The sequence below is a fragment of the Typopeltis vanoorti genome, chromosome 22 (assembly GCF_054136105.1).
Source record: "Typopeltis vanoorti isolate ZY-2024b chromosome 22, IOZ_Tvanoo_1.0, whole genome shotgun sequence".
Taxonomy (NCBI): domain Eukaryota; kingdom Metazoa; phylum Arthropoda; class Arachnida; order Uropygi; family Thelyphonidae; genus Typopeltis; species Typopeltis vanoorti.
Window position 1 is genome coordinate 90,810,879 of NC_143570.1, and position 26,925 is coordinate 90,837,803.

General features: G+C 36.3%; 1 protein-coding gene across 5 annotated transcripts in view; it reads left to right on the forward strand.

Moving 5' to 3' along the window:
• LOC150094563 (calaxin-like) overlaps positions 1–26,925 on the forward strand; it is a 157,683-nt gene that overhangs the window by 91,974 nt on the left and 38,784 nt on the right. For all 5 annotated transcript variants that reach the window (XM_090411948.1, XM_090411947.1, XM_090411949.1 and 2 more), the window contains exon 5: positions 5,017–5,082. In XM_090411948.1, coding sequence (XP_090268074.1) covers positions 5,017–5,082 — 66 coding nt within the window. The remainder of the gene's footprint in view (positions 1–5,016; positions 5,083–26,925) is intronic.

Genomic DNA, 26,925 nt, shown 5'->3' on the forward strand with positions numbered 1-26,925 from the left:
CAACACTATTTCAGACATTAAATATATTGTGTTAGGGACCACGAGATGGCGGCACTTGTTGAGCCATTCTCTTCACTGCGTGCCGCTTAATTAGTGATAGCTTTGGGCCAGCTGTCTCTGATTGGGTACCAGTGGAGATTGAACTGCCCACTCAGTCTCCAAAAGTTAGATAGGGCTAAAATGGCCTTGCCTAATCCCTATACGGGAATTAAAAAGGCATTAGCGAATAGTAACAAGAGTGAAGGCATGTGCTGCCATTTTATGGCCCATTAAATAAAATGGATGAGGAAAGATTAGAAAAGTAGGTGTTTGATGCTAAGATGCCAGGAAAGAGACCCAATGGAAGACCAGGATCTAGGTGGATTGATTCAGTCAGAAGAGCCTTAGAAGCATGAAATGTTAGATACAACAATATTGGAGTGCTGACAGGTAAAAAAAAAGTGTCTTATAGGTCGGTATCTATATGCCAGTTCTCACCACCACTGGCATAAAAATGGGGATCATCAAACATTAAAAGAAGGAGTGATTACATCAAGCAGTGATAATAAAAGAAAACAAGGAAATAACTTGCGTTGCAAACATTAAAAAAAAAAAAATCAAAACTATTAATGTATTGAATAAACTGTTACAGGCTCCATGACAACAACCAGAAGTTTTTGTCATGGAACCAATCCTGTATCAAAAGGCAAAAGTTCTACAAGAATATAACTTAAAAGTTGCTTTGAACCCCTACAAAATATCTCCATGATGTTAAGATTACCTAAACAACCACATTCACCTATGAAGAGCCAGGAGTTTATAAAATCTATTACAATTGTGGTCTTTGTTACATTGGACAGATCGGACATTCTGGAGAAATTGATCAAAAAGAATACATCAGATGTGGAGAAAAAAATGACCATTTAAATCTGGATTGACCTTTCACACCACCAATGAAAACCATGAAGCCATTTGGTAGATCACCAAAATATCATATATAGAATTTAATGCTACTTCTTCAACTAGTTGAACTTCTAAGGTTTTTTGCTGTATTCATCAACTTCTTCCATTCCTTTCTGTCTTGAGCTCTTTCATTCTAGTTCATTCAAGTATTTTTGAATACAGTAAGGTTTGGAATAGTAAGATGGCTGAATTGTGTAAGGCAAAGGGAATTCAATTTGTATATCTATGGAGGGAATTTGAAGGAAAGGTTTAAAGTTGTTGGATTGCATTTGAATGTTTGGTGTTGGACATTTAGAAATGTTATTATTTTCTGAGAAGGTACAGTCAAGAAGTTAATGTAGTAAATGATCAGAGTCTACTTGGGAAGGCAGGACAGCTCAACTAAACAAATTGTATGACAGGAGGAAGATGGATATGAGGTTGAAGATATAGTTACCACAGCACAGGGTAATGGAATGCATAAACGTGAGAATGAGACAAGTAAGAATGGAAATCTGAGTCATGATCATGAAAATAGTAGTGGTCAGACTGAAGAGATGGATGTGGTATAGCAGCTAGAATAGAGAATGTTGGTTCTGGTGGAATTACCTCAAAGACACAGGTATTGTTATGTTTGTACACAAATGTAAGGAGTATTCAAAATAAGAGAGCTGAGTTTGTTGCATTGATTGAGTCAGTATGCTCAAAGATAATTGCAATAGGTGAAACTTGGTTGTTCAAGTTGTTGGGAATATAAATGGAAGGATATATAATTTTCCGGAAGGATAGAAATGTAAAAAGAGGGGGGATTGCTGTTAATGATTGCAGAGGAATTGTGTCCACAAAATGTGGAAGTTGATAGTGCATGCACAGATTTTGAATCTGTGTGGTGTGAAGTTGAAATTAACAGGTTAGTATATCTGATAGGATGCTGGTAAAGCCAGGGAATGTAGAGAATACTGATTGTGAAATGTTTAGGCAAATTGGTTGGGCATGTAAAATTAAGGTGATGCTGATGGGAGACTTTAATTACAGGAATATAGAATGGAAGCAGGAGATAGAGTATGGGAACAAGAAGAGTGAGTTTCTGAGAGATAACTTAATAGCATGTGATTTTAAGCAACTAAAGGCTTGAATGTTTTGGATTTAGTGATAACTTCACAAGATGTAGTTGTTAATGAGTTGTTGACACTGCCACCTGTTGCTGAGAGTGATCATGAGTTACTTGTCTGGGAAGTGTTGAAACAAGAAAAGGTCACTGCCAAAATTGGATGTATGTGGAAGTATAAAGCAGGTGATTATAGGAAGATATGGTAGAGTGCAGGTAAGTAATGTAAATAACTTCAAAGCTCATTATGATAGACTTGTTGCTGGTTGAGTGGGCCTCCCATGATGAGTCTGTTGAACTCCATGGAGATTACCAACTATTAATAATAATAATAATATTTATGACTGATGTTAAGAAGTGTTCTACTTTGGTGATGGATTTAAGAAAAAGCATAGGTGGCATGTTGAGAACTTGGTAGAAAAGGACTTGTTAATACTATCAGTATGTTAACATATTATGAGCCTAAGCTGTAAAAATAAAGTATTTCTGAATCTCTTATTCACCAGATTTTTGAAGAGAACAACATTTATAACTGTCCTAATGGGCATATTTTGGTAAGTAACCTGGGCGCTTCCTGAGTCGTCTGGAGTCTGGTGGCATATAGAGCATTGGTGGAGGATGAAGGTGGATCACAGTTGACCAAATTCTTGAAGCAATCCTATTTATTAAGGTTGAGAAATGATAATGGCCTCACACGTCCTTGAACCTTGTCAAAGAAGAACTTGCTATCACATACTAGTTTAATTCCAATAGCAGTCAGGCTTTTAGTTTATTATGTAAATGGTCTGAGAGATCTTATTTTCCTTGAATATCACTCTGAAGTTGTACTTTAGTAGAATCCTTCAGATTTTTTTTCAAAATACCTTTGTGATATAGAATGGCTATCGTTAAATTGTAGTCATTGTTTCTTTTGGCTGGATTATGTAGGATTATTTTAAAAGTTATTTCATTATATCCATTATTGGTGAAGGTCTTTTTGATTACTAGAAGTTCATTTTTAATTGCTCATCATTGGAGTGAATGGATGTTCACTTTTTATTTCCTATCCTATCCTTCCCATCTGCCCCTTAGGATGAGTTGAATCCCTACCTAATGATGGACTTACAACAAATTAATGCAGCCAGTTTGTCTCCTCTGCTGCATCCCTTAAGGGCGATATGTTGTTGACTGTAATCCGTGTGTGCTCATGGGGCTGGTTTGTCTGTTCTGGGGAACAATAAACAAGTCCAGGTGAAAAAAAACCTTAACTCTGTATGAGACTGGCTAACTCACCTTTTGTCAAAAGATACCAGATCAAGGTTCCTCACGTCACTGATAGGAATCAAACCCAGGGAATCGGACCGACCAAAATAGCCTTTTGGCTTGTTATAGTAGGTATATACCGTTTAATATATTATAAAGAATAAATATACCTAATATTTTACTACATGCAGTATTGAATATATACAAAGATAATGAAATAAAAATAAATGAAAAAATTACAGAAAAACAATCTATAAACCAAGGAGAAGGACAGGGATGCCCTTTGTCTCCAACACGTTTTAATATTTATATTAATATTTCATTAATATAAATATTAAAATGTGTTGGAGAATGAACATATCTGTTTAGATAAAACTAAAACAATGGCATTTTTTTGGACATTGTTTTAACTCCAGTTAGAAGTAAAATAGTTATTAATAATAAAATGATAGAACAGATAAATACTTTGTTTTCTTGGATGTGAAATATCATATGAAGAAGAAAAAGACAAAATGAAAAATTTCAAAATGTTTACAGATTATAGGCCTTATAAATAGAATGTTCAATCCAAAGATTGTACAAAAAGAAACACTTGAAGATAAACAATACTTTAGCAGTGTTATATGGCAGTGAATTATTTTGCTAATGTTTGTTATGACCATTACAATTACTTTGGAAATTCTGAAATTTACTGTAGTTTTATCTCATTTCAACAATTTTTCTGTATACTCTAATTTCTATTTTAGATAAGTATACCCACATTTATTGATTAGGTGATTGTAATCATTATTATTATTACGTAACACCTCCAGGGAGTCCAAAGACTCATTGAAGGAGGGCACCTATTCTAGAACTCTGTCTCCACCACTCAATCCATCAACTACAACGAACTGCAACTACCATCATCATCTACACCAACGCCATCTACCACCCATCATCACCACTAGTATTTTCCAGACAATCACAAACATCCATGCCCACGGTAGGATTCGAACCCACGGTCTTTTTGCTGGAGATATGCTGACCACTTGGCCAACCAGGCCGGCACTTTATTGCTGGCCTGGTTGGCCGAGTGGTCATAAATTGATTGCAAATTCCGAGTGGTCATAAATTGATTGCCAACCAGGCAGTCAATTTATGTAAATCTCATAATAGTATCCTAGTTTTATTACCTCATTCTTCAGAAGAAAACTTTCTTATATATCAATCATATTTATAATTTCTTCATATTATGCTTTATGATTTCTTCATTCTATACGATATTTATCTCACAGAACTGATGTCAAAAATTTGACTACCTTAAGATCAGATTGCTTGTTTAACAATTTTAGTATTTTCCTCATTGTTTTCTGACCTTTTTTGGAACTCTTCTGAAAATTCGATTGAAATCCATTAATAATATGGCAAAGCTCTCCCTGTAGTTTCAGTTATTAGAATGCTATGTACACTAAAGTTAATCAAAATTTTACTTAAACTATCAACTTAAAGATGAATAATAAGAAACTATCGAGTCAATTTAATACATTTTAACTAGAATACCTATTAAAATTTTGGGTGAATAGTTGACTCTCACTACTACTGCCTACTCATAGGGACCACAGGAATAGTTTGTTGTAGGGGCTGGTTTTCTATAGTGAGAGTCAACTGTATACACTCATGCGTTGTACATGACTATATGTAGCAAATTCTACTTTTCTCACCAAAAAAAGGTTCTAATTTTGTATCATCTGTTTTACTTAATGTAGCTATCAAGTGAGGAGGATCCTGAAGACACCATTAGAGATCTTGTGGATGTTATTTTAAAAAAAATGGTGAGTGACAATATTTTCTGAATTGCTTTATAAAATAACTATGTAATTATATTATTTTTCTTAAGTCTAGCACAGCATCAAGCCATTTTTGTTATAATCCAGCATCACAGTAAAAACTAAAAGAATAGTACCAGGATGCTTTTTGCAGTTTTTTTAAATTCATTTTAAAATAAAGCAATCTTTCTTCTCATATGTCTGATTTTTCTTCCATTCAACTGGAATAAACTCAGAATCCTAGCCACTTTAGTTTCAGTAAACAATAACACTGAAATTTTCTTCTTGCATTTGTTGTACTTAAAATGAAATTGCATGTCTAATGATTGAAAGTATTCTCTACATTGGTTTCTAAATTATGGATTCTGGCCTACTATATAAGGTTGACATTAAAATTTTCAGATTAACCAATGTTTTTGATATTCATTAGTAAAATTTCCTGAGTTGTTATTATGGGGGGGGGGAAGGCTAATACTTAGGCAAAATCAGGAAAACTAGAAGTAGTAGGGAGAGGATGCAGTCAAGTGTGAGGTCATGAGTTCAGCCACCCATGAAACAAATGAAAGTGCGTATACAGAAAAGATTATGCAGTTTCACAAGTTTCAATCTGAATGAGTTGGTAATAACATTATGCAAGGGTAACTGTGATTGCAAGAGATGTTTAAATGTACACAAACATGCCAGAAGTATCAGAAATAAAGAAAAGAAGTTTTTGACATTTGTTAATTCAAATGGACCTTAAATTATTGATATCAGTGAGACCTGGTTGACAGAAAAAGATAGTTACAGGGATAGAATAAGGGGTCTTGCATTTTCACATAGGATAGAAGGAATAGGACAGGAGCAGGGGTATTACTGATGACCTAACCTAACAAAATTAGAAGTTAAGAAGGATTTTAGGTCTGAGGGGAGATAGTTCATTTCATTTGAGTCTATCTTGTGAGATTGAAGCAGGACAAAATATAATGGTGGTTGCTGCTATAGAACCAGGAGACCCACAGGAAGATATGAGTGCCATACATCAGCAGATTAGCACAATGAGTGGAGGCTAAGCAATTATTATGGGGCTTCAACTATGGGGACATAGATTGGAGGGAGGAAAGGGCACATTCAAAATAGAAATGGAATTTATACACTTAATAAGGGATAGTAATCTGAAACAGCATATTATTGAGGGGAGCAGGGTTTGTGAGTTCTGGATCTTGTAATGGCATCAGAAGATGTATCCATAATCAGCCATGGTAGACAGTCATTATGTGGTCTGGAAGATTGCTAAACATATAGATTTATATTTAATTACAAAGCTGGTAATTATGACATGAGGTAGCTTGGAAAAGTGCTTAAGAAGCTACAATGAAAGAGTCTCAGTAGTGAATGAGAAGTGGTCAGGGATTGTTTGAGAGAAGCAGTATCAGACTATACCCAGAGTCAGAAGGATTAAACCAAATGGAGTTAAGCGAATGAGTAGTGCTATAAATCAGGAGCTGGAGAAGAAAAAAAAAAACATTGTGGAGAGAACATAAGGGAAATGTAATTAGTATATTCATGAGCAGTACAAAGTGCAAGCAAGAAGGGTGACTAGTATGTTAATTATTATTATTATTATTATTATTCAGGCCTCCATGGAGTCAAAAGACTCATTGCAGGAGGTCCTTCCTAAGAAACACAAAGTCTATCACTCATCGTGGGAGGTCCCTCCTAGGAAACACAAACTCTATCATACCACTCCTTAAACTCATTGACCATTCTCGCTCTCACCACTATCAGGCAATGCATTCCACGGTTCAACCACCCTCCATGCAAAGAAACCACTCCTCACCCTCTTGCACACAGTTTCCTTTTGTAACTTCCAGGGATGGCCCCTTGATGACTTCTTCCCGCTGTTCAATCAAGGGAAAGAACTCCCCAGTGTCAACCCTGTAACCACTTCTCAACAGTTTAAAAGTCTCAATCATATCACCTCTCCTCCTTCTATCCACCAAACTCTGCAGTCCACATTCCCTCAGCCAATCCTCATAACTAACATTGTACAATCCTGAAACCATCTTTGTTATCTGGCTTTGTACCCTTCCCACAGTTAATTTATTCCCTTCAAATCCTAGGGACCAAATCTGAGAACAGTAGTCTAAGTATGGTCTGATCAGAGTTTTATACAATGGAATGATAACTCTTTTATCTCTGCAGGTCAGTGTCCTTCTCATTATTGCAGCAATCCTCTGTGTTACCTTCACCACCTTTGCAATATGTCCCCTAAATTTCACGTTTCTATGAATCATCAACTCCAGTATAGCTCCTCCCATAGAGTATGCAGCGTCCCATCGATATGTCCCAAACTTCAAGACCTTACATTTTGCTGCATTAAACCAACACCCCATTCATTTTCTCATCTGTCTAGCTTATTCAAGTCCTCTTGCAGGGCTACCACATCTGCACTATTACTAATAACCCTTCCCAGCTACGCATTGTCCGCAAAGAACTGAATATGCCCCTGCAATCCAGTGACAATGTCATTGATATAAAGGTTAAACAATATAGGTCCCAGTACTAAGCCCTGTGGGACCCCACTTATAACCCTCTGCCTCCTTGAAACTGCCCCACCATACACAACTTTCTGATACCTATCGGACAGCCAATCCTGAATCCAGTTGACCAATCTGACATCTCCAGACCCATGTGCTGCAAATTAAATATCAGCTTATCCTGTGGCACCCTGTCAAATGCCTTTGCTAAGTCCAAGAAAATGGCAGTATATGCCTTTCCCTCATCTACTGCTCTTGTAACTTTATTATAAAAAGGCTAGCATATTGCTAAAACAAGAGCACCCCTTCACAAATCCATGTTGACTCTCACGGATAACATTACCCTCATCTGCCCAGTGTTATCTTTGTTATCTGCCTTTGTACCCTTTCCACAGTTAATTCATCCCCTTCAAATCCTGGGGACCAAATCTCAGAACAATAGACTAAGTGTGGTCTGATCAGGGTCTTATACAACGGAATGATAACTGTTTTATCTCTGCAGGTCAGTGTCCTTCTCATTATTGCAGCAATCCTCTGTGTTACCTTCACCACCTTTGCAATATGTCCCCTAAATTTCACGTTTCTATCAATCATCAACTCCAGTATAGCTCCTCCCATAGAGTATGCAGCGTCCCATCGATATGTCCCAAACTTCAAGACCTTACATTTTGCTGCATTAAACCAACACCCCATTCATTTTCTCATCTGTCTAGCTTATTCAAGTCCTCTTGCAGGGCTACCACATCTGCACTATTACTAATAACCCTTCCCAGCTACGCATTGTCCGCAAAGAACTGAATATGCCCCTGCAATCCAGTGACAATGTCATTGATATAAAGGTTAAACAATATAGGTCCCAGTACTAAGCCCTGTGGGACCCCACTTATAACCCTCTGCCTCCTTGAAACTGCCCCACCATACACAACTTTCTGATACCTATCGGACAGCCAATCCTGAATCCAGTTGACCAATCTGACATCTCCAGACCCATGTGCTGCAAATTAAATATCAGCTTATCCTGTGGCACCCTGTCAAATGCCTTTGCTAAGTCCAAGAAAATGGCAGTATATGCCTTTCCCTCATCTACTGCTCTTGTAACTTTATTATAAAAAGGCTAGCATATTGCTAAAACAAGAGCACCCCTTCACAAATCCATGTTGACTCTCACGGATAACATTACCCTCATCTGCCCAGTGTTGTATTCCCTAACTAATTTCTCCAAGATCTTAACAGCCACTGATGACACACAAACTGGCCTATAATTGGACACTTCCAGTCTGCTACTGCCCTTATGCAATGCCACTATTTTACCTTCCTTCCCTTCCCTGGGCACCTCTCTCGTAGCCAAATTTTCATTGAAAAGCGTCAAAGGAGCTGTCACTTCTTTAGCAGATTCTCTCAAAACTCGTGGTGAAATACCATCCAGTCCCACAGCTTTACTGACATCCAGAGTACTCTGTATTTGGAACACACTCTCCTCCTGCACCTCTAAACCTCGACCCTTCCCTATCCCTCTAGTATTAAAATTTACTCCTTCAGAATGAAATACTCCACTAAAGTGTTCATTGAACAATTCCACTATGTCCTCTGCACCAGTCACTGTGTTCCCATTTTTATCCCGCAATGTCATTCTTCCGCAGTCATTTCTCCTCCTACTGGCCAAATAGCTATTCCCTAGGATTTTCTTTGGATCTTAGGGTCAATCTCTTCTCATATTCCAGTTTTGCCTTCCTTACCATATTAGTCACTCTCCTGGCCTGTCTTATATTCTTCATGCATCTTCTCTTCACCTGTCTCCTTATATCTCTTCCATAGCCTCTTTTTCGCATATAATTCCTGTTTAATATTGTTTGTCGTCCACTTTACTCCAAATTGTGTCCTCTTCGTCACTCGTGGAATACAGCTTACTATTGCTGCTAACAAATATTCCTTCACAATTTCCCAAGCACTAATGATATCCCATTCTTCTAATTCCTCCCTCCATGAAACTTCCTCAAGTTGACATCTAAGACTATTATAATCACCTGCCTTATGATTCCACATACGTTCCCGTCTCTCTGATACTCCTGCATGTCTATTCATCTTCCAAGTCAAAACCATATGGTCACTCTCTCCAACTGGTGGGAGAGATGTAATCTCAGTTATTATCAACTCTTCTGATGCTATGACCAAATCCAAAACTCTTGAACCTCTTTTTCTCCTCTATTACATGTTGCCTAAGACATTTGTCCCTCAAGAATTCTTAGGGACAAATGTCTTAGGCAACATGTAAGATGCATGTAGCAATAAGGAAATTCCATTCCCTTATTGCTACATGCATCTTCCTCTTCCCAATTTATACTGCTGTAGTTAAAATCTCCCATAACAATCGGAATGATAAATGATAAAACAGCAAATTCCCATAACAAGCATTCTTCTTGCACTTGCCAAACTCAACTGTCTAAACATCTCTTGGTCCCCACCCTCTGCTCCTTGGTCTGTAGCAATACCCCACTAAATATCCTGTCTTTCCCACCTCTACCTCACACCATATGCTTTCAAAATCATTAGTGTCACTGCCTTCCAAAGCCTCCACTCTTAGAGGACATAAGTCGTCACTTATCATAAGCAGTACTCCACCACCATATCCTGCCGAAAAATGCTGTACGCAGAAAGTTTTTTAACTTGGGTATATTATGTATTAAAGATACCAAGTAATTTTATATAAACTTGGTTTTAATCCTAGGATTAAAACCAAGTTTTAAAATTAAATTAAATTAAATTAAATTAAATTAAAATCTAGGATTTAATCCATAGGATTAAAACCAAGTTTATATAAAATTACTTGGTATCTTTAATACATAATATACCTAAGTTAAAAAACTTTCTACATCTATCTCTCATCCTGAGATTATATTATTTAATAAGGTCAAAGCACTTTGTGGCATTTGTTTAAATAAAATTCATAAGCTCTGTATTACTTCAACCTTATCATTTTTAGGTCTGGGTAGTAACCCTTGCCTTTAATGCATAGCATCATACATCTCTGCAAGGAGATGTGCTTTGTATTAGGGGAAAATGCTAAGGAAAGTATCGGAGCTTACTCCATCTTTACCACGAGTTGCCTCAGACTGGCACTATGTTACCACAAGTTGCCTCAGACTGGCACTATGTTACCACAAGTTGCCTCAGACTTGCACTATGTGCAGGCGAAAACTTGACTTACTTGTCTGTTTGCTTACTTGGGAAATAGGATTAAAACGAATTTTATATAAAATTACTTGGTATCTTTAATACACAATGCTGTACACAGCTACTTCTATTCCTGTTATTATATCCTCTTCTATCAACCACGTCTCAGTGATCCCAATAATCTTTGGCCAGGCTGATGCTATCCGTGCCACCAATTCCTCTCCTTTATTTCAGATAATCCTGGCATTAGTATAAAGCATAAAAATGCCACTATTTCTATATCCAGCATTATTTCCTCTAGACTCCACTGGGCTCAGCGCTACCTGATGTTGTCCCCCTTCTACCAAGTACCCTTTCCCACAAGAGGCCACCTCTGCTACCACCTTGGGCATTCTAGTTTCATTGCATTGACACACTGACTCGTTCAGAACAGCAATCTCTCCAGATACCTACATCCTTCCTCATTCAAATGCAAGCGGTCTCTCATACAATTCCTCTCTGTCCTCAAAAGTCCTCCAAGCATCCACATATTACAATCTTCTCATCTGACACATTCTAGCTATTATGTTATTCAATATTACTGCTCTTCTGCTCAGCTCGTCACTATCATATCTAGGCAATAAGCACACTATCTTTCTTCTCTGTGTCTTCTTTCATACAACCTCAATCTCATATTTCTCGCTTCCCAATTTACATTATCACTCAAGTCATTTGTTCCTACCATCACAATCATCTCATCCACCCTCTCACCCCCTCTTAATTGCCATAGCCACACTTTCTATCGTTCCTCCAGGCAAACACTCCTCATGCACCCTATCTTGAACACCACGGATCATTGAGTCCTCATACATTACACCTCTTGCCACCCTATTCCTTGATTGCTCACATGCATCCTTCACTGTCTCTCCTCTAACACTTTCTCTCTGTGCTCCCCTACTTACCTACCTTCCTGACATCACTCTATCCCTGGTTCCAGTGCTCCTTGCATTCCTTTCATTCTCTGTCTTTTACTGTTTCCATTCTCTCCTCTTCTGTCATTCCCATAACTCTCTCTCATTCCCTCTCTTTCACTGTTCATATTCTCTCTCCTCTTCTATCATTCCCATATCTCTCTCTCACTCCCTCTCTTCCACTTATCCTATTCTCTCCTCTTCTATCTTCCCATAACATTCTCTCACTCCTACTCTGATTTGCCTTACATTCGTCTCTTCCATTTGCCTAATCTCATCTTTCACACTTCTCATCTCGTTCCCTAGATATTCCACCTGCTCTTTCAGCTCATCTATCTCTCTCTGTAAGTCAGCCACTCTTATTTGCCATTCATCCTCCCAATTGAGACCATCTCCTAAAACTTCACAATCATTCAACCTTTCCATGCTCCCCACTCTCATTATTTTATTCATATTTCTCTCGTCCTCTATCATACCACTCATCTCTCTACGTGGAGAATCTCCCGTCTCTGACTGAACGAGGTCAATTATAGTCATCTCTAACTCGCCAAGTTCCCCCCATTGCCTGCATTTTGCACATATATGTATTCTCCCTTCTCTCACCTGCCACATATTCAACTGCTGGGACACATACATTCAGCAAGTCCTGCATGCTACAAAATCCTGTATGATATCAATCAAAATGGAGTTCTTAAATGGGGAGGACTTGGAGATACGCCATTTGCAATTTTAACTGCCACTAATTAGTGTCAAAAATATTGTCACAACTAAATGCTAAATAAGTATAAGGGAGTATAATTATATAAGTAAAAGTACAAACCATTACAAAACATTTAAGTATAATAAATATAAATAAAATAAAACTAAATAATGAAAACTTATGCTATCTTCGTCTTGTCTTCCACCGTTATCCGATTCCGACCCCGTCTTCTCGGTAACCAAAATGCACAATATAGTGACAACTAACTTCAAAAACAACCACTGAAAGACACTCGTATTCCAGAAAAACAACATAGCACTACAAGATTATTTAGAAATTTTACAAGAGAATTAAGAAATGCTACATTGGATTATGAGAGAAAATTAGCTAAGCAGGTCAGAGGAAAATTCCAGTTTTTTTTCATGCTATGTAGTGAGTAAGAGAAAGAAAGATTATGGAAGGATAACTTTAATGAGTGCCAGTGGTAGGAAGGAATGTTTAGTTACAAGTGATCACTTTGCAAGGGTGTCATTCTGACAGAGATCTTGAACCTGCTGATGTGAGAATTGAAGTAGATGAATTGGAGGTGCTCAGAATATTGAAAAATATCAGTGTAAATACTTCAGTGGGACTGTTTGGCATTTCAGCCTGTGCTATGAGAATGTGCAAGGTGGTGCTCCTGACAAAGTTGTTAAATGTAAGTCTCAACCCTGGCAAGGTTCCAAGGTGGAAAGAGGGGAAAGACAGTTCCATTACATAAAGGTGGCTCCAAAACAGATGCAGCTTTTGTTGTTGGAAAAGTTGGTTAAAGGTAAAATCCAACAGTGGGAAGATAGGGATACCAGACTCTACAGTGTGGTTTTGTAAAAGGTAGGTCTTGGTGTAGTAATTTACTTACATTTTATAATAGTGACAGCAGAATTAGATAAGAGAATGGCTACACCATGATACTTCTGGATTTTGAAACATTTGACCAAATACTGCATGAAAAACTGTTACATAAGTTAAAGCAAATGGGAATGTATATGAAGCTGGTGGCATGGATAGGAGTGGCTGACAGACACCAGAGTAGTATATGGTGGTGTGGAGTCTAGTAAAAGGAGTAGTCTAAGGCTTTCTACTGAGCTACTACTCTTTAATTTGTACATTAATGATATAGGGAATAATTTAAGGAGAATATTCATTGTTTGCTGATGATGCAAAACTGGGAGGACAGTTGATAAAGGTGATATCCTGAAGCAATTTTAAATAAATTGGATGATTGTGAACAAAGGATAATGGTGTTCAGTTTATTGTTGCAGAATGCAAGGTTATGTATTTTAGATGTTGTGTGTAACAAGAAATTGATGAGGCTAGAGATTTTGGAGTAATGGGGGGGGGAGAAAGTCTAAGTCCAGAGGGAATATTGCATAAATTTGCAAAATAGTTCAAAAGATCACTGAATGTTGAAAAACCTGGGGTTTTTTTTGGGATCAGGAGGTGATAGAGGGGATTCAGAGACTGGTGATAGGTCTGTGGAATGCTCCCTATGAGAATAGATTGAATGTATGTGAGTTATAAAGTTTAGTTGATAGGCAGAAATCATGGAACATGATAATAATTTTTAAGTTACTAAGAGATACATTTGTAATGTAAAATTTTAATTCTATACAAAAGGAATTCTATACTTCACTAGCATATGTGGCTTCAATTCCAACCTTATGGCAACCATTGATGCCATCTGTTCACGCCTATAATCTTTCTCAGGACTCTCATATCTGTGGTCTCTAGTCTTTGGTCAAGTGTTTTACTTCTGACCCAGCTCTCAGATCCATAAGTTAAAACTGGTTTGAACACTGTCTTGTATACAGCTAATTTAGTGTTCCAACTAATTTCTCTCTTATTCCATATGAATTTATTCAATTGACTTCCCACCATACCAGCTTTGCTGATTCTGTTGTCTATTTCTATATTTAATTTACCATCTTCAGTAAAAATCGTGCCTAAATAGCTGAAATGTTTTACTTGTTCCAGAGGTTCTCCATTCACAACACAGTTGACATTTTCAATGATTCTGCCTATTTTCATTGTCTTTGTTTTTTATTGCTGACCTTCATACCATATCTATTACAACAGTTATTCAGTTTAGTCAGAGAATCTTGCAGACTTGTAGCAGATTTATTTAGAAGTATAACATCATCTGCATAAAGCAAAGAGCTGACATTAACATCTCCAATTTTGATATCATGTTTAATACCACTTTCCTTCATAATGTGATCCATATAGGTAATGAATAACAGAGGGGATAATGTACATCCTTGTCTCACACCAGATTTAACATTAAACCATCTTCCTGTACTTCCTTCAATTCTAACTGCTGACTTACAACTGAAATAAAAACTAAGTATTGCTTGATATAATGCCCCATTGACACCATATAACTGCAGCGTATTGAATAGCTTCTCTCTTGGCACCTTGTCATATGCCTTTTCCAAATCGACAAAACTTAAATACAGATCTTTGTTATATTCCGATGCTTTCTCGACTATTTGTCGTAAAGTGAAGATCTGATCCTGACAGCCTCTATTTGGCCTGAATCCAGCTTGTTCTTCACCAAGCGTTTCTTCCACAATTCTCAACCGTTTCTCAAGTATACTGGCATAGATCTAGCCAGGAACACTCAGTAGGGAAATACCTCTGTAATTCTCACATGCAGTTTTATTTCCCTTTTTATATATGGGTACTATTAGAGCTCTACTCCAATCATCGGGAATTCGTCCCTCTGTCCAGGCTTTCTGAACTATGCAGCGCAGCCACTGTAAGACTCTTATACCACCATACTTCAGCATTTCTGGTCGAATATCATCTACTCCTGCTGCCTTTCCACATTTCAAGCCTTTGATGGCTTTTTCTACTTCAAGTATGGATATGTATTCCTGACTGCATGCCTGGGTAGTGTTTTTTTACCACTGTGCTGTCATCACTGCTTGTTTCATTTAGCAAATTTTCAAAGAAATTACTCCATACTTCAAGGATATCTTTTTCTCCCGTTTTCATTTCACCTTTATCATCTCTAACTCCTTTTATAGCACTCTTTCCTCCATTCCTAAGCTTCTTCAACAACCTCCAGAATATTTTGCCACCTTCTTGATATTTATTTTCTATATTCTTGCCAAAGTCCTCCCATTACTTTTGTTTAGCTAGTTTTACACAGTGTTTAGCATTCTTGCATTTGTCTCTATATTCTCTAAGAGCACAAGCTGACTTATTTGACAGGAACTTTTGATAAGCTTTCTTCTTTTCCTTCACTGCCTCTTTAACTTCTTGTGTCCACCAGGGAGTTCTGATTTTTTTATCCTTACAGACAACCTCACCACATGCCTCTTTGGCAGAATCAATCAATGCTTTCTTCAGAGTTTGCCACTGAATCTCCAAGGTTTGATTCCTATTCTCAAACTCTTTCATTTTTTCTTCAATAATCTTTGTGTATTTTAGTCTACAGTTCACATCTGAGAGCTGCTCAACTTTTATTTGCTTTAAAACTTTCTTACATGTTATTCTTATCAATATTAAATTCAATTTTATCCTGCTCAAGACTAAATAGTGATCACTTCCAATTTCAAATCCTCTGTACACTCTGGTGTCGTGCACCAGGGAGAAAACATCACTATCAACAATAACATAGTCAATGAGACTTTTCTTATTCCTTGTCTCTTCTCACCATGTGAATTTGTGCACATTTTTATGTTGGAACATGGTGTTAGTAATAACCAGTCCATGTCCTGAGCAGAAATCCAACAGATATTTGCCATTATTATTAGCTTGCTCTTTTCTCCAAATTTTCCCAAAATATTTTTGTATGTCTCACAATCATTTCCTACCCTGCTATTTAGATCCCCAACAAGGACCAACTTTTCATTTTTCATTGTGTCTGTTGCTTTTTCTAAAGCCTCAAAAAACTCCTCCACTTCTACCTTAGTAGAACCTTCTGTGGGACCATAGGCACAAATAAGTCTCATTGTCCAGTTCCCCATTCTCATATTTGCCCACATTACTCTACTTGAGACTGACTGCCATTCAAGAAGATTAGCCTCGTATTTTGTGTTGAATACTATGGCTACTCCTTCTTTTCCTTGAATGTCATTGCCTGAATATAACATTTTGTATTTATTGCTCAGAAAGATCTCACCAGTTTTGGTCTTTTTTGTTTCAGTCACTCCTATTATGTCGATCTGGTACTTATCTAATTCCTCAGCTAGCTCCATTTCTTTGCCATTCAGGCTTCTTACGTTGATAGTACCGATCTTTAACTCTGGTGATGTTGAGTTGGGGTTTGTTTTCAGATTTGTTCCAGTAGCTGACTTTTCGCTGTTCGCCCTGGTTCCCTGGCGAAAACAACGGGGGCCTTGTTTAACCGGGCGACGCCCCAGCCGGCATGAAATTCTGTCATGTTGTACCATCATTTTTTATTTTGGTTTAACCAATAAGAATACAATTTGGTCGGCTAAATCCCAAATTGCCAGACCATTCTCGTTCGTTCAGTATCCAAGTAGATACCCAACAGGGTGCACCACGAGAAGGTGAGGATTGGACATTAGGTCAGAAGCCCTGGTCGGTTCTTCGCATTCCGTTAAAGGCTATGTGGAGGTCTCCTCTCAGTTATACAGCTTTGACCCTTAAGCACCCCTGGATTAAAATATATATTTAATCTATATATATATAAATATATATTTAATAAAAATATAGTATACCCAAGTTAAAAAGATTAAATTATACCTAGCTTATAAAATTGCTTGGCATCTTTAACATAGTATACCCAAGTTAAAAAAAAACTTTCTACATCTTACTCTCATCCTGAGATTTTTATTTAATAAGGTCAAAGCACCTTGTGGCAACTTGTTTAGGTAAAATCTATAAGATCTGCATCACTTCAACCTTGGCATTTATGGGCGTGGCTTACACTGCCAAGACTTCAATAAAGGTCGAAACCGGTCTCGGCCCTTGCCTTTAATGCATACATCTCCGCAAGGGGATGTGCTTTGCATTAGGGGGAAATACTAAGGAAAGTGATAGGAGCCTGCTCCTCCTTTACCACGAGTTGCCTCAGAATTGAACTATGTTCAGGTGCAAACTTGATTTATTTGTCTGTTTGCTTCACTTGGGAAAAAGGATTAAAGCCTAGCTTATAAAATTGCTTGATATCTTTAACATAGTATACCCAAGTTAAAAAACTTTCTACACAAAGGAGTGCAGTTAGATTGATTGATTAATAACCCATCTCTTACCAACTCACTCTTTTCCCTTTGGTACAAGCATTTAGTTTCTGCAATATGTGTATTCTATAAATATTTCCATGGCAAATGTTCATCTGAAATAGCATCAATAATTCTCCCACTCAGTATTAAGTCCATTGGAACATGTTCAGCTGCCATCCAACATCCCTTCACAGTACTCCTTGAATTAACTTACTATAGGTTGATTAATCAACCTCTCATGTATGGGCTCAACATAAAAATAAATAATAATAATAATAATAAAAAGACACAAAAATTTTACAATACATGACAAATAGAAAGAGCTCTAGGAGCCACCCCTGGAAGTTGTGTAAGCGTGTGCAGACGTAGATTTTTTGCTAGGAGAGTGGTAAATGTGTGGAATGGGTTGCCAGAAACTTTGCAAAGTTTCAACTACAAATTTCGTATAGTCCTATTTAACAAAATCTCAAAAATTAATGAAATCCAGTTCTTTGCAGTCTTCTTATTTTGGACAAGGAGGACATTCTGCAGAAATGTCTTTGAACACAAAGAACTAAAGTGCTATGCTAATGTATTTTGATTTGAAAAACTTTTTTAAACAAGGTAGTGTAGCAATGTTACACCACCCGAATCTTAAGGAATGATGAATAAACTGTCAAAGAAACAAGAATTAATCATCCTAAACCATTAAATATAATTCTTCCCTCTGTTTTATTGCTACTATTGAGAAAAATTTTACAGGCATTCCATGCCTTAAGCAGATTCGAATCCGTAGCTTTTGCAGTAGCTTCACAAATTGAATTACTAAGGCAGAAACCAACTACCACAAATTCAGACGATTAATATGATTACTGGAAATTTCTTACATTACATTTTATTGCCAAGCAAAACTGGGTAATCTGCTACTAATATTATGATGATTATTATGAAATATGCTAGTTATACGTACTTTCTACCACTAACATGAAAAAAAAAAAGACCTGTACAGTTAGTGAAAGTTTCTTCCTGTACAAGAAAATCTTTCAGTGAAGCAAAACTATCAATGACTAGATATGCAGTGTGTGTAGTGCTAGTAAACTTGGAAAAGAGATGCTCACTCCAACACGAAGATTGGAGGGAGGCAAGAGATTTCGGTGGACTGTAACCAATGAATGTATAATGATCAGAGCCGGCTCGTGCATAGGCACTGTGGAACTGCAGCATCCCCAGTTTTTCTTGATATATAAATATATTTATTAATTTATTTATATTTGCTTGTAATATTTAATTTTATCATCAATAATCCTATACAATTCTCTTATTTTGTATAAAAAATAATAAAATTTCATCTTGTAGCACTTAGGAGGGCAAAGGACGCTAGCAGCACTGTGTTTACCACAGTGTCATATTGTTACGCGCGCAAGCATATGTAAGTCATAGTGAGATGCGAGCTATTAGCATAATGCAGCACTGTCCATCGTGCAGTTCCATTGTTGTTTATATGCAGTTTGTGTCAGTAGTAGAGTGTTCATAGTGCTTATCGTGTTTGCTCCGTCTCTTTAAATATTTTGACATTACAATTGAAGGATTTAATTGTAATGTTCAAAAATTGTAAATCCATTCCTTTAATTACAATTAAAGGAATGGATTTTATTTTAAAGTAATTTTGAATTATACTAAACTGTATAATTTTATCGATAATAAACAATATTTTTTCATGTTTAATTTTTTTTAAAATTTTTATCATAATTTTGATATTTTATCCAAACATGTATACACTGTACTTATAGTGTGTATGTATATTTCAAAAGTTGCAGCACCCCCACGATTTCAAGCCATGAGACGCTGCTGATGATATCTCTCTAACAGTTAGTGTGGGAATAAAATTAATAGTATTGTGGTTTTACTTGTGTATATCATCCAGTTTGATTATACATGTATAATTCATATCAAACTCAAATCAGAGATCAGAGCTATTGGAGGAGTGTGTGTATAAGCACCCATAAGGTGATCGAGTGTAAGAATGATCAAAAAATGCAAATCTAGCATCTCACTTGACAAAGTTGAATGGGATAATCAGTATACAAATGTAAGGGGATACTGCAGTTTACATATTCTGATGCCGGAAGTATCAGGAATGAGACAGAGGAGTTTTTGGCAGTGATTGATGTAACTACATCCAAAGTTACTGTAATTAATGAGAATTGTTTGATAGTGGATTTAGTGATAAAATGTGGTATGTAGTATTTTCAGGTAGGACAGGGGGTGAGGAGAAGGGTATCATTGATGATAGCAGATAAATTGAAGCCCAAAAGAGTAGAAGGTCATCAGGAAGAAAGATTATTATTATACAGGTTTTTCTATGGAGTCTTCTGACTCCATAGAAATTGTGGGAGATCTGTTATTCACACAATAACTATCATACCTTTCCTTTAACTCATTCACTGATGAAGCACTCACCACCACCCTTCAAGCAAAAAATCTCGTTTTAACACACTTGCCAACCACACTCTTGCACAATTTCCACAAGTGATCCCTTGTTCTCTCCCTTCCTGTCATGTATTGAACAAAGTTCTCAGTATTAGTCCTATAAAACACCTTTAACTTGATCATGTTTCCTCTTTTTTGCCTATCAGCTAATTTTTGATGCCTACAGACCATCAATCTATTCTCATAGGGAGCATTCCAGAGACCTGCCACAATCTTTGTCACTTGCCTCTTGATCCTCTCCACCACTTCTTAATCCCCCATGGAATTCAGGAGCCCAGATCTGTATGCAGTAGTCCAGATGTGGCTTTATTAAACCTTATATAGAGAAACAATAATTTTCTCTATCCCTGCTTGTTAGTGTATTCTTCAACAACTGTGTAATCTGATATGCTGATTTGGTTACCTTTGCAATATGCCCTCTAAACTTCAACTCCATGTTCACAGTTACTCCCAAAATCCTGGCCTCATCAGTTCCATCAATATAGTATGCAGCTTGTGATATTACCTTACACTTGGCTACATTAGATTGACAGCCATTTACCTTTGCCCATACTGTTTGTCTTCCTGCAGGATCTCTGCATCATCTTCATTTACCTTTGCTCTTTCCAGTTTAGCATCATCAACAAACAACTGAATATTTCCTACATCATTGATATAAAAAAATAATAAATAAATAAATAAAATAAAAAAAAGAAGAAGAGAGAGGACCAAGCACTGAGCTCTGTGGGAACACCACCGATCACTTGCCTTCTCCTGGACTCAACTCCTCCATAAACCACTCTGATATCTGTTCATCTGCCACCCTCCAATCCAAATCACCAGATTCATATCCATCCCCATTTGCTCTAATTGATGCGATATGTGAAATCTTGTCAAATGCTTTTGCAAAGTCTATCAATATCACTGAGTAGCCATCTCCCTTATCCAACTCCATTGTCGTTTTATTATTAAATAGTAAGCAAATTACTAAGGCAAGACCTACCCTTCACAAAGCCATGTTATCCTTTATGGAGTATCATATTCCTATCCATCCAGTCCTGAATGCTGTTTTTCATCAATACTTTAACCACTACACTTGAGATGCTGATTGGCCTATAGTGTGATAAAATTGATAAAAGCAGCTTTAATTCTTTGGTTATCTCCTCTTCATCGCTGATGAGAGTAGTATGTGCATGGGTTCCTAAAGTAGAAATAATATCAAATTTTTGAGGTGGATAATGATGGGACCAAGTGCACGAAGATATCTGTTTTTATGTGTAGGATTTCTGTAGATGGAGATTTTTAGTTTTTCAAACAAACAAGTAAATTTTACATCAAGAAAAGGAAGCAACCTCTTAATTTCTAATTCTATAAACTTTATTGTAGGATGTTGGTTGTCATGATGATTTAAGAACTCTTGGAATGAATCTGGGTCATGGCTCAAAATCAAGAAAATGTTGTCTATATATCATTTCCACAATCTTGGTTTCATTGGAAAGGGGTGTATTGCATTTTCTTCAAAAGCTTTTAAGTATATATTTGCTAGTACAGGTGATAGATGATTGCCCATGGCTAACCCATAATTTTGCTTGTAGATCATGTTTCCAAAAATGAAGTAGCCTGAATTTATACAGTGACTTGAAGAGTGTGAAGTTTTTTTTAGATGATTTATTTTGTAAAAGAACTAAAACTTCTTCTGTGGGTGCATTAGTAAATGAGAAATGACATCAAAGCTGCAAAGATTTCATCCTTTTGTAGATGCGTCTTCAATCATATAAACAAAGTGTTTGGTTTTAATGCAGGAATTAGAAGAATCTGGAAAAGCTTTTAATAATTTTGCTGGAAGTTTGGATAACTTATAAATAGGGAAATCAATTCCATATAAAATTAGTCTTAGTGGGGTGTTTTTGGAATCCCATACATGCGAGGAATGAGGGGATGCGGGGACCATAGAGATAATCTTAATTCTCTAGAGAATTCAAAATTAGTCTTTGAAGAGGTTATATGTAATTCTCATGTTGGATCATTATCAAGAATAGAGAAAATATCTATATGTAGTAGCTCTGCCATTTTGTAATAATATTCTTCGGTATCTAGGATAATTGTTGCATTTCCTTTGTCAGCAGGAAGTATTATAATATTTTCATCATTTTCTTTTAAAATTTTAGTGCTTGGAGTTCTGCTTTGGCAACATTACTTTTAGGTGGTTTTGCTTGGTTTATAGTGAAGATAGATTCTAATCACATTAATTTATCTTCCTGCAGTGGAAGCAGTATTTTTTTGCACTGTAGTTTTCTTTGAGCACATTGGTTTGAAAGTGTATGTGATATTTTCACTAATCAGTTGGTATAAATCAATGAATTTTTTTTTTTTTTTTTTTTTTGGAAGCGGGGGGGGGGGGGGGGTCAAACTATCATTTGCTCATATTTTGCTAAGAAATATATTTATCAACTTTTGCCAACTTGCACAAATAATATATATATATATATATACATATTATTTTTCCCCTCTGCAGTTAAGCAAAAGGCTCTTAAAAGGATAAGTATTATTATTTGATACCAAGTAGACAAATAATGTTGGAAATTACCTCTTTTCTTTCTTCCACTTTTAATAGAAAAATGAATAATACTGCAGCCTCTGAATAAGTACAAGAAGCATGGTAATTTTTTCAGTTTTTAAATATCCCTCTTACATCATTGTGCACCATTCTATTAATAAGAATAAATAAAGCATACCAAAAAACAAAATGATTGATTTGGGGGGTGGGGTGCAGATTATAGAAAGACACGCTTGAATACTTTTATTTGGAAAGTGAATAGAACACAAAAGATCAAACAAATATACATGCACAAAGGAAACTGAGGCAGAAAAACCATTTCTCTTCCATCATCTTATATTTAATGAAGTAATAGTAAATTAAAGTTTGCACTATGAAATGATAAGCTCAGTGCACAAATTTCTGCAAATTAAATGCAATTTAATTTATACCGTTGAAAAGTTTATGAAAGAAGAAGAAATAATTTTCTTCTAATACCAAAGGAAAAAAGTGAGAAAAAACATGAAAAAAGAAGAAATAAAGATGATAATCAGTATGAATTGATTACTGTCTTTATTACCAATCAGCATGAAGGGAATAAACATATAGAAAAAATTAAAGAAAAATCATGACTTTGTAGGAAAATAAAGATAGAGTTCTGTAATTTTGTTCTCGCTTTTTCTTTGGTATTAGGCACAAAATATAGCTGTGATGAAGTGTATATGGTATTTTCTTTTTTGGAGGGGGGAGGATACAAACTCTTATTTGGTCATATTAAGAAATATATTCAATTTTTTATCAATTTTGTCAAGTGCACAAATTAATTGTATTAATTTACAAAAATAGAATTTATTGAATTTATAAAACTAGTGAGAAGAGAAATAAGAAATGATATTTGATGTTATAACATCAATAAAGTAAAAGAAATTATAGAAAAGAATAAATCATTGAAATAAATCAAAGAAATCAACAGAAGAATCATTCAAGGTAATAGAGCCTTTAATATACTGAAAGAACATAGAACTACTATTGTGTTTAAAAAGGAAAATATTCAACAGCCGTGTGATACCAGCATTTACATATGGTCGCGAGATATGGAACATAGCAGAGAAACGATGTGAAGATCTGAGGATAGGACAGAGAAAACTGAAAAGAATGCTGAAAATTACTAAAAAGGATAAATTTAAGAATGAAGAAATAAGAAAACAAACAGGAGTGAGAGATATAATACAAGTGATAAAAGATTCAAAATGGAAATGGGCTGGTCATGAAGGGAGAATGAGAGATGAAAGGTGGACAAGTGAGAGGAAAAGGAAAAAAGGTAGAGAAAAAGATGGGGAGATGATATCTAAACATGGAGAGGTGTGAAATGGTGGTCAGAGACGAAAGAGAAAAAAATGGAAGAAGTTTGGAAAGGCTTATGTCCTGCAGTGGATGAAGAAATAAGAAGTTATAAAAATAAATTAAGTTGACAAATGCAGCAAGTTGAGTGATAACTGTTGTTTGAGCACTTTACTGAAAATCTCATTTCATAGTGCAAACTTCAGTTTGCTGCTACTCCACTAAATGAATGACAATGAATGATAATGCCATAAATATGTTTTTCACTGCAGTTTTCTTTGTGCATATTGGTTTGAAGTTGCATTTTTAATTAATTATAAACTAATATTTCATGTTCCAAACAAAAGTTTGGAAACAAAAGGCTTCTTTCTTTTTCTTGATAATTTAGTTTTTTTGTATGCATTATTTTGAATGCTTGTAGTGAACACTGACAAAATGGTGGTACAAATGAGATATTTCCATATTACACAATATGAAAATCAAATGTAATTAACAGTGTGGACTTTTTGACAATGGTTTGTTGTGTGTGCAACACGTACACACAACATGGAATGTGGAGAGTCTGTTTGTGCAGACTGAACAAGAGATTAGAAAGGGTATGGAAAAGTCAGAAGTGTGATATTCTGTTGAACTACAAGTTATTGGTAAATGCAAAACTGACTGACTGGAATGAAACAGAGCATAATTGCAAGAGCAAATGTCTATGAATCACAGAATGGATGTGAGTAAGGCTACTATGAAAGTGAAAGAAAGTATGGCTGATGAAACAGAAGCAAAGGAATGAGGAAATAAAAGAAATGAATGACAGACTTATACACATTGTAATTGCCTTGAGAAGTGAGATGAGAAGTATGGTGGATAAGAATGAGAGTGCAAATTGTTAGGATGAAGGAAAGCAGAGAAAAAGATGTGACAAATGACTCAAGAATAATAATGGAATCTCAACACATCACTAGGTGTGGTAATGAGAGATTCCATAAGGTGTGTTTTGCAGGAGGGAAGAATTAGCAGGATAATTGATGCATTAGATATGAGAAGCAGATGAGCAAGTAAATTGGCGTGGTTGTAGGAACAAATGACTTAGTTGGACACAAGGAGAATTCAAGGATGGATATCAAGAGGTTGTTGAGGAGAGTGAAAGATAACAGTGTGGTTGGGGAAGTAGTCAGTGTATTGCTGAGTTATGATACTGAGGAGGGATCATGAATAGTATGTTGACGGATCTGTCAGGAGAAGGGAGTGGAGTTTGTGAATGTGGGGAATGCATATGAAGGAAAGAGGGTTTTGTACAAATGAGGTTGTTGATTGGTTGCATATAAATAAATTGGTGCGAGTCAGTTAGAGAGGCTGTTGCTGCAAGGAGAAGCAATGAGTGATGTGAGGAAGATGTAAATCAAAATATCAGGAGACTGAATGTTGAGAATAGTAGTAGTGTGAGTGGTAAGAGAGAACAATAATGCAAAGTGGACAGAGACATATTATAATGAGAGTGGATGTTGGGAATAGTAGTGAATGTGCATATGAAGATGGTAAGCATTGGAATTTGATGTTATTGAGGTTGAGATAGTAGGGCAATTGGGAATGGTTAGGTGTGGGGAAATCACAACCAACAAGTGACATGGGCAGGACTAGTTATAGATCTAAAAGTGAATTGCTATGTTTATTTACAAATGCCAGCAGATTTAGTTGGATGCTGCTATAGACCAGGAATGTAGAGAGTGATGGTGAAGAAATGTACGAGTATAAGTAACTTGAATTAGCAAACAAAAAAGGGTGATTTTAATTATGTTAATACAGATTTGAACGAGGAGATGGCATTTGAGTAGGAAAATTAATTTCTTGAGAGACAGCTATCTTAAGCAGTATAAAAGGAGGGCATGCAAAAAATCAAGTCTTCAATCTAATTATTTCATCAGAGGATGTGATTATGAAATGGTTGTCACATTTCCCCTCCAGTTGGTGAAAGTGACCATGAGGTGATCACATAGGTAGGTGGTGGTCAGCCCAATGAAGACATCTCTGAGGAAAGGATATATGTGGAAACTACAAGGCTGATGATTATGAAAAGTTTAGCAGACAGCTTGGAGCTGTAGCATGAAATGAGGAGTTAAGCAGGAGGAAGATAAATGCTGCATGAGAACTGATTAAAAGATATTTAGCATTAGTGTGCAAATGTATTCCAAATGTCAAAATTGCTGAATAAGGTAGATGTCGAATGGATGAATGAATGAATAAAGCATGAAATTTGGAAAAGATATTGTGGATGCAGCACAAGATGAATAATGGTAATAATCACTTGCATGAGGAGTATAAAGGTCGGACCAGGAGCTCATTTAGTTCGAACAGCAAAAGTGTGCTGTATGAGCAGAAATTAATAAACCAGGCCAATAAAAACTCTAGAGAGTTTTTCAGATATGTGGTGTGATGTGATAAGTGCTGCAGAGGAGACATCATTGAGGTATTCAGTGAACAATTTATAAGAGTTTCATCTTGAAATTATGAGCAGCTAGAAGATTAGAGGAAACAGGAGAGGAGAGCTTGATTGTGATTGAGCATGAGGTGTAGGAGGAAATAAATAAGCTCACTGTCGGTAAGGCAATAGGATTTGATGACATATTGAAATGTGTCTTAAGGGAATGTTCTCTGGAGCTGGCAGTAACATTGGCTTGCCTGTTTAGTAAGTCTTACGACAGCACAGACCCCAAGAGAGTGGAAAAAAAGATAACAAGGCGATGAATGTATTGGACAAGGGAGATGCATATATAATGGTATACAGCCCTTGCTTAACGTGCCTTTAACCCTGCGGAGCTCGCAGCCGATCTAACAGATACATGCAAAATGTTTAATATAAATATTCTTACACAATTCAGTGTATAGCTTGGAGGTCATGTGTAGCTGTGCATTCATATGTTACGAATGATATTCTACATTGTTTTTTGCTGTCAGTTTG